This window comes from Salvelinus namaycush, chromosome 7 (genome assembly GCF_016432855.1).
Source record: "Salvelinus namaycush isolate Seneca chromosome 7, SaNama_1.0, whole genome shotgun sequence".
Classification (NCBI taxonomy): domain Eukaryota; kingdom Metazoa; phylum Chordata; class Actinopteri; order Salmoniformes; family Salmonidae; genus Salvelinus; species Salvelinus namaycush.
This window is the reverse complement of record NC_052313.1, coordinates 10,486,807-10,495,892: the sequence shown is the minus strand read 5'-3', so window position 1 is coordinate 10,495,892 and position 9,086 is coordinate 10,486,807. Positions and strand designations below refer to the sequence as shown.

The 9,086-nt window shown below is 44.2% G+C and overlaps 1 protein-coding gene across 1 annotated transcript; it reads left to right on the top strand.

Annotated features, from left to right (window-relative positions):
- The first annotated feature begins 4,080 nt into the window (after positions 1 to 4,080).
- LOC120050315 (lipocalin-like) lies at positions 4,081 to 8,884 on the top strand. Its single transcript, XM_038996893.1, has 6 exons — positions 4,081 to 4,246; positions 4,473 to 4,612; positions 4,810 to 4,889; positions 5,053 to 5,166; positions 8,452 to 8,553; positions 8,674 to 8,884. The coding sequence occupies exons 1-6, from the start codon at positions 4,157 to 4,159 to the stop codon at positions 8,691 to 8,693; spliced, it is 546 nt and encodes a 181-aa protein (XP_038852821.1). The 5' UTR covers positions 4,081 to 4,156; the 3' UTR covers positions 8,694 to 8,884.
- Positions 8,885 to 9,086: the final 202 nt, after the last annotated feature.

Sequence of the window (9,086 nt, the reverse complement as noted above, 5' to 3'; positions counted from 1 at the left end):
TTACCTCACTCTGAGGATACTGTGTGTATATGTGTTGGTGCATTCATGTGTGTGTGTGTCTTCATGCTTATGTAACAGTTTAACTTTAGACCGTCCCCTCGCCCCGACACGGGCGCGAACCAGGGACCCTCAGCACACAACAACGGTCGCCCACGAAGCATCGTTACCCATCGCTCCACAAAGGCCACGGCCCTTGCAGAGCAAGGTGCAACACTACTTCTAGGTTTCAGAGCAAGTGACGTAACTGATTGAAACGCTAGTAGCGCGTACCCGCTAACTAGCTAGCCATTTCACATCCGTTACACTCACCCCCCTTTCAACCTCCTTTTCTGCAGCAACCAGTGATCCGGGTCAACAGCATCAATGTAACAGTATAACTTAAGTTATACTGTTACACTTACATGTGGATTTCAGGGTGGAGGTTGTTCAGACCAGGAATCAGACTTGTCTAAATAGATAAGTCGTACCATTATTGGGGGAAAAGGAGGAGGAGAGGAGAGAGAAGGAGAGGAGGGAGAAGGAGGAGAGGAGCGAAGAGGGGAGAGAGAAGGAGAGGTGAGAGAAGGAGGAGGAGAGAGGAGAGGAGAGAGAAGGAGGAGGAGAGGAGCGAAGAGGGGCGAGTGAAGGAGGGGAGAGTGAAGGAGGGGAGAGAGAAGGAGAGGTGAGAGAAGGAGAGGTGAGAGAATGAGAGGTGAGAGAATGAGAGGTGAGAGAATGAGAGGTGAGAGAATGAGAGGAGAGAGAAGGAGAGGAGAGAGAAGGAGAGGAGAGAGAAGGAGAGGTGAGAGAAGGAGAGGAGCGAAGAGGGGAGAGAGAAGGAGAGGTAGGAGGAGGAGAGGAGAGAGGAGGAGGAGAGGAGAGAGAAGGAGGAGGAGAGGAGCGAAGAGGGGAGAGAGAAGGAGAGGAGAGAAGGAGAGGAGAGAGAAGGAGGAGGAGAGAGAAGGAGGAGAGAGAAGGAGGAGAGGAGAGACAATTTTTACATGCTATAAGCTTCAGCACTTGGTGGTCCCGTTCTGTGAGCTTGTGTGGCCTACCACTTTGCGGCTCAGCTGTTGCTGCTCCTAAACATTTCCACCACAATAACAGCACTTATAGTTGAAGGGGCAGCTCTAGCAGGACTGACTTGTTGGAAAGGTGTCCTCCTATGACGGTGCCATGTTGAAAATCACTGAGCTTTACAGTAAGGCCATTTCACTGCTAATGTTTGTCTTTGGAGATTACATGTCTGTGTGCTCAATTTTATACACCTGTCAGCAACGGGTGTGGCTGAAATAGCGAATCCACTCATTTGAAGGGGTGTCCACATACTTTTGTATATATAGTGTATTTAGATGCTATTTATAAACGTTTTATAAAAATGACACATCAAATAGCCGAACAATGAGGAAAAAAGGAGTCGGTTTGAGTATCAATCCAGCCAGTATTGTTGAACTCAGCTGGTTTTATCTGGCTAATAGCCTAAATAAATGGGATGCATTATTCACTGTAAATTCAATTAAATCAAATCCAACTTAAGAGACTTCCCTGGTCTCCTGAAGTCCTCCTTTTATGTGTGCAAATGTTTTTACCATGGCCTGTAGGTCCAGGTTGCAGGCCCAACTGTTTTCTATCCTGAGTACTGCCAACCCAGACAGTCTTTCCTGAGACATTGTGCATTCTAGTCCGATGTCCATTGCGCTGCACACAATTTAAATGTAGTCTTGAATGATGCATAACAAGATATACCACAAATAAGGGATTGTTGATATTTGCCACCACGCAACTCAAACACCGGTTCACCAGAATTAAGTAAATCGCAAACCGCTTTTTTGTTAAGACGTCAAGAACTGTTTTCTGCAGAAAACGATCATCTGTTTGCATCTGCCAATATATTGGCTGTATAGTATCCAGACGACCTGTCCCCAGAGCTTCCTATACAGTTCATCTCTTTCCGTAACTTGTTGAGGAGGCAATTAAGGCGAATGAGAGGCTCAATTAAAGATGTCGCAGAACTGTAGTATTTGAAGCCCTCCTTCCTTCTGCCCAGTTTCCCTGATGTTGCTACGGTAATCAAGCTGTTTTTACCATCCCTGTAACTGTCGCTTCATTTTCTTAACTAAAACTCATAAAGAACTATCTAAGAGGCATTAGGCTCTCGGTCTGATATTCGCTTTTGAACACCTGAATAAGCTCCACTCATTGCACTGGTGCCATCGTAGCCTTGACCATAGCATTTGTTCACGGATATCCCCTTATACGTTTAATCAAAAGTATGTCAATTCCTGAGGCACTTTTTTCAGTCATGTTCCTGAAACAAACACTTTGTTTCCTACTACATCTGGAAATGTAAAATATTTATGAATGACTTTAGGGAGGGTTACTGTCAAAATGATTTACTGAATTGATAAAATCACATCCATGACAGGCGCATGGGCCCCCAGAGCTCCTGGCCTCGCGCCTTGCGGGTGTGTCCAGTACGTCAATGCACGTCATCAGTATACAATTTCAAAACTTCGTCCAGACATTGGTAGCTATGAAACCTTATCAACGGCTGTGCATCGTGGAGCTAAAACCAGTCTACTTTAGAATGGATTCGCAACATATAGGCTACAACCATATGAATATAGACGATAGACTTCTTATACAGTAGGCTGAGTAGCGGTGACATGTAGACGGATTCTCTGGGTTGTATTGGGATGCGCTGCAGAGCTGCATCTGTAGAGGGAGGAATGACAGAGATGCAGACCGGTGGGAAAGGCACCGGTCAGGCACCGAGGTAAAATGTATTTTATACTGAGGTAAAAGTAGTTTTATACGGAATATTCCGTGGATATTAATTTTTCTCTCATAACTAGCTATTGAACCAATCACGCCATGACTATGAAAATTGTATATTCTGAATCTGGGGGATGCAGAACGATCCACACCCTTTTTTGGTTGTTGATTTTGATCTTCTCCATCCACCCCTGATTAAGAATATACCATTTTCATAGTCATGGCACGCTTTGTTAAAGAGGTAATGACGATTGAAATACGAAATCTTCCTTTTTTTTTTAATGTAGGCCTATATATAAAAAGGTGTGGATTGTAAAAATTGTTTTTTTATATCCACCGAATATCCCTTTTAAAATGTAATTTACATCTGTTTATTGGGCCTTCATGTAGTCAAATAACTTTCACCCAAAAAATATAATGTAACGACCCTGGGTTCATAAGCGCCGATATTGACTTTGCGGGTGAAGCATTCTTTTGCGGCACAGTCGATAGCGCGCTGGACTTCGGGCTAGAAGACCTGCTCCCTGCTGTTTCATTACAATAACGTTTACTCCGTCTTGCAGGGTGTGTGGAAAGGTACTTGCATAACAAACACGCAGCCGAAATTCTATAGGCTATAGAAACAGATTTGTATGAACATGTTCATTGCTTTCTCTCTAAGTTTATTTATTTCGTATAGTCAGTCTTTGTTTCTGTGTTCATTCTGAGCTTGTCTCATTTCTCCTTCCCAGCCAATATGTTGAGGAAGACTCAAACGGAGACAGAGCCCGAGTTCTGACTGCTCAGCAGCATATTTTCTATGACATATTAAATTGGTTGAATATATTTTTTGTGTGTGTGTTTTCCTATCAATTGTCTACAATGGAGAGGAGAGGAGCAGGAGAGAGAAGGAGAGGAGAGAGGAGGAGAGAGAATGAGGAGGAGGAGAGAGAATGAGAGGAGAGAGAAGGAGGGGAGAGAGGAGAGGACAGTAGAGAGAAGGAGAGGAGAGAGAATGAGGAGGAGGAGAGGAGAGTGAAAGAGAGGAGAGGATAGGAGAGAGAAGGAAAGGAGAGAGAATGAGGAGGAGGAGAGGAGAGTGAAAGAGAGGAGAGGATAGGAGAGAGAAGGAAAGGAGCAAATCATTCTGCTTACATTGTTGACTCCCCCCTCCTCCCCCTTCTTGTGCAGTTGTATAAGGGGGAGATTTACATATCTTTGAGGGATGGAGAGAGGAGGGACTAACTGGAAGCAAGGGGGAGGAGAGGGGAGGAGAAGAGAAGAGGGGAGGAGTAGAGAAGAGGGGAGGAGAAGAGAAAAATGTTGGAGGATATAAGGACACTCAGTCAGCTCCCACCTTACTCATTTTCCTCCTCACACACACCCCGGAGAGTCGAGCCGTCACACACACCGATCTGTAACCATGAGGCTGAGCATAATGGGAGTTCTGCTGTGCACTACGCTGGTCGCCTGCGTCGACGTCATGCCTCAGAAAGACTTCAACCTGGAGAAGGTGAGAGAGAAAGAGAGACTTAGAGAACTGATAAAACAAATGAGATAGGCCACAACAACAAAAAGAGAGCAGGCAAAGAGTTGAGAGAAGAGATTCTGGGGTTGAGGAGGGTCAGAGTAGAGAGAGGACAGTGGATCATCTGCCATGACTATTGAATCAATTTGCATTGTGAGAATGAATGAATAGTGGTTCTTCTTTTTCTTCTAACTATATTCTCTCTCCCCAGATGGCTGGTAAGTGGTGGGCCGTGGGCTTTGCCACCAACGCCAAGTGGTTTATGAAACGTAAGGCTGGTATAAAGATGGGAACTTCCATGATGCTGCCCACTGCCGGAGGTGACCTGGACATCAGCAGCGCCATGCGCAAGTGAGTTTCTGTGTGTGTCCGTGTGTGTGTGTGTGTCTGTGTCTGTATGTCCGTCTGTGTCCGTTTGTGTGTCTGTATGTCCGTGTGTGTGTGTGTGTCCGTGTGTGTGTGTGTGTGTCCGTGTGTGTGTGTGTCCGTGTGTGTGTGTGTGTCCGTGTGTGTGACCATTTCACTCATACTGATGCTCTTTCTCTCAGCGCTGATGGCTCTTGCTGTAGGATGACTGAACTGGCCAAGAAGACTGACATACCAGGCCGCTTCACCTTCACCAGCCAGCGTGAGACACACACACACACACACACACACACACACACACACACACACACACACACACACACACACACACACACATACACACACACACACACACACACACACACACACACACACACACACACACACAGTCAACGTAACTACATATCTCTTTCTCCCTCTCTCAGGTTGGAACAATGAAAATGACATGCGTGTGGTAGCTGTCCAGTATGATGACTTTGCTCTGATCCACACCATCAAGACCAAACACGGAGTAACTGACGTGCTCAACCAACTCTTCAGTAAGTCTGTCTGGCTGTCTGCATGTCTGAAATTAATTCAGACCTTTAGATTCTCATGTTTTGTGTCATTCATCACAGTTGCACTTTGGTCTCTGGTTTTAGCATGGTCATGTTACAGGTGGGTTTGTGTTAACCTGGTTGTGTTGTATTAACCTGGTTGTGTTGTGTTAACCTGGTTGTGTTGTGTTAACCTGGTTGTGTTGTGTTAACCTGGTTGTGTTGTATTAACCTGGTTGTGTTGTGTTAACCTGGTTGTGTTGTGTTAACCTGGTTGTGTTCTGTTAACCTGGTTGTGTTCTGTTAACCTGGTTGTGTTGTATTAACCTGGTTGTGTTGTGTTAACCTGGTTGTGTTCTGTTAACCTGGTTGTGTTGTATTAACCTGGTTTTGTTGTGTTAACCTGGTAGTGTTGTGTTAACCTGATTGTGTTGTGTTAACCTGGTTGTGTTAACCTGGTAGTGTTCTGTTAACCTGGTTGTGTTGTGTTAACCTGATTGTGTTGTGTTAACCTGGTTGTGTTGTGTTAACCTGGTTGTGTTGTATTAACCTGGTTGTGTTGTGTTAACCTGGTAGTGTTGTGTTAACCTGATTGTGTTGTGTTAACCTGGTTGTGTTAACCTGGTAGTGTTCTGTTAACCTGGTTGTGTTGTGTTAACCTGATTGTGTTGTGTTAACCTGGTTGTGTTGTGTTAACCTGGTTGTGTTGTATTAACCTGGTTGTGTTGTGTTAACCTGGTAGTGTTGTGTTAACCTGATTGTGTTAACCTGGTTGTGTGTGTTAACCTGGTTGTGTTCTGTTAACCTGATTGTGTTGTGTTAACCTGGTTGTGTTAACCTGGTAGTGTTCTGTTAACCTGGTTGTGTTGTGTTAACCTGGTTGTGTTGTGTTAACCTGATTGTGTTGTGTTAACCTGGTTGTGTTCTGTTAACCTGGTTGTGGTAATCTGGTTATGGTAACCAGGTAGTGTTGTGTTAACCTGGTAGTGTTGTGTTAACCTGATTGTGTTGTGTTAACCTGGTTGTGTTAACCTGGTAGTGTTCTGTTAACCTGGTTGTGTTCTGTTAACCTGGTAGTGTTCTGTTAACCTGGTTGTGTTCTGTTAACCTGGTTGTGTTCTGTTAACCTGGTTGTGGTCTGTTAACCTGGTTGTGGTAATCTGGTTATGGTAACCAGGTAGTGTTTTGTTAACCTGGTTGTGGTCTGTTAACCTGGTTGTGGTAATCTGGTTATGGTAACCAGGTAGTGTTGTGTTAACCTGATTGTGTTGTGTTATCCTGGTAGTGTTGTGTTAACCTGCTTGTGTTAAACTGGTTGTGTTGTATTAACCTGGTTGTGTTCTGTTAACCTGGTAGTGTTCTGTTAACCTGGTTGTGTTCTGTTAACCTGGTTGTGGTCTGTTAACCTGGTTGTGGTAATCTGGTTATGGTAACCAGGTAGTGTTTTGTTAACCTGGTTGTGGTCTGTTAACCTGGTTGTGGTAATCTGGTTATGGTAACCAGGTAGTGTTGTGTTAACCTGCTTGTGTTAAACTGGTTTTGTTCTGTTGTTTTATCCTGGTTCTGTTAACCTGGTTGTGCTGTGTTAACCTTGTAGTTTTGTGTTTACCTGGTTGTGTTGTGTTAACCTGTTTGTGTTAACATGGTTCTGTTGTGTTAACCTGGTTTTGTTGTGTTAATCTGGTTTTGTTGTGTTTACCTGGTTGTGTTGAACTGTTTTTGTTGTGTTTACCTGGTTGTGATAACCTGGTTCTGTTGTGTTGAACTGTTTTTGTTGTGTTAACCTGGTTGTGTTAAACTTTTTTGTTGTGTTAACCTAGTTGTGTTGTGTTAACCTGGTTGTGTTAACCTGGTTGTGTGTGTTAACCTGGTCGTGTTGTGTTAACCTGGTTGTGTTGTGTTAACCTGGTCGTGTTGTGTTAACCTGATTGTGTTAACCTGGTTGTGTTAACCTGGTTGTGTGTGTTAACCTGGCCGTGTTGTGTTAACCTGGTTGTGTGTGTTAGCCTGGTCGTGTTGTGTTAACCTGGTTGTGTTGTGTTAACCTGGTCGTGTTGTGTTAACCTGATTGTGTTAACCTGGTTGTGTTAACCTGGTTGTGTGTGTTAACCTGGTCGTGTTGTGTTAACCTGGTTGTGTGTGTTAACCTGGTCGTGTTGTGTTAACCTGGTTGTGTGTGTTAACCTGGTTGTGTGTGTTAACCTGGTCGTGTTGTGTTAACCTGGTTGTGTGGGTTAACCTGGTTGTGTGTGTTAACCTGGTCATGTTGTGTTAACCTGGTTGTGTGTGTTAACCTGGTTGTGTGTGTTAACCTGGTCGTGTTGTGTTAACCTGGTCGTGTTAACCTGATTGTGTTAACCTGGTTGTGTTAACCTGGTTGTGTGTGTTAACCTGGTCGTGTTGTGTTAACCTGGTTGTGTGGGTTAACCTGGCTGTGTTAACCTGGTTGTGTTAACCTGGTTGTGTGTGTTAACCTGGAAGTGTGTGTTAGCCTGGTCGTGTTGTGTTAACTTGGTCGTGTTGTGTTAACTTGGTCGTGTTGTGTTAACCTGGTTGTGTTGTGTTAACTTGGTCGTGTTGTGTTAACCTGGTTGTGTGTGTTAACCTGGTCGTGTTGTGTTAACCTGGTTGTGTTAACCTGGTCGTGTGTGTTAACCTGGTTGTGTGTGTTAGCCTGGTCGTGTTGTGTTAACCTGGTTGTGTTAACCTGGTTGTGTGGGTTAACCTGGTCGTGTTGTGGTAACCTGGTTGTGTTAACCTGGTTGTGTGGGTTAACCTGGCTGTGTTAACCTGGTTGTGTTAACCTGGTTGTGTGGGTTAACCTGGTCGTGTTGTGTTAACCTGGTCGCATTAACCTGGTTGTGTGGGTTAACCTGGCTGTGTTAACCTGGTCGTGTTGTGTTAACCTGGTTGTGTTAACCTGGTTGTGTTAACCTGGCTGTGTTAACCTGGTCGTGTGTGTTAACCTGGTCGTGTTGTGTTAACCTGGTTGTGTTAACCTGGTTGTGTTAACCTGGCTGTGTTAACCTGGTTGTGTGGGTTAACCTGGCTGTGTTAACCTGGTCGTGTTGTGTTAACCTGGTCGTGTTAACCTGGTTGTGTGGGTTAACCTGGCTGTGTTAACCTGGTTGTGTGGGTTAACCTGGCTGTGTTAACCTGGTTGTGTGGGTTAACCTGGCTGTGTTAACCTGGTCGTGTTGACCTGGTCGTGTTGTGTTAACCTGGCTGTTTGTGTTAACCTGGTCGTGTTAACCTGGCTGTGTTAACCTGGTCGTGTTGTGGTTGTAGGTCGCACTCCAGAGGTGAGCGCAGATCTCCAGGAGAGGTTCATGCAGTTCTCTCTGGATACAGGAATCCTCTCTGGGAACATTGTTATCCTGCCCCAGAACGGTACGACAACACACACACATACACAGATGTACAATATTATTATGGCGATCAGATACATATGAATGTGCTTCACTGGTAGAAATCATCTCCTCTCTCTTTTCTCCCTCCTCTCTATTGCAGGTGAATGTGCCGAGGCATAAATGTTCACTCATCCCATTCTCCCTCTGCTACTCTTCCACTGGCATCTGTCTCCATTTCACATCCAAACTCTTTTCCTGGAAGAAGACTGAAGACTGCATATATTGAGGGATTTATACCACAAATTTGAATTATTTTCAGCCAATTCAATACAATTCAATATGAACAAAATAATAAAAGATGATTAAAAAAAACATATTTCTCAAGTTGATTACAGTCTTTTATAGGGGGGAAAACGGAAGTCATTTTTTTCGTGGCTTATGGATTTAAAAATAACCATAGCTTCAGGTACATCCAAAAATAACAAAGTTAATGTGTTTACCTAACTAACTGCTTCCCATGCTTTGTCTTCCTTCTGCTTAGAGCAATTCATAACTGAGACAAGAAACACAAAT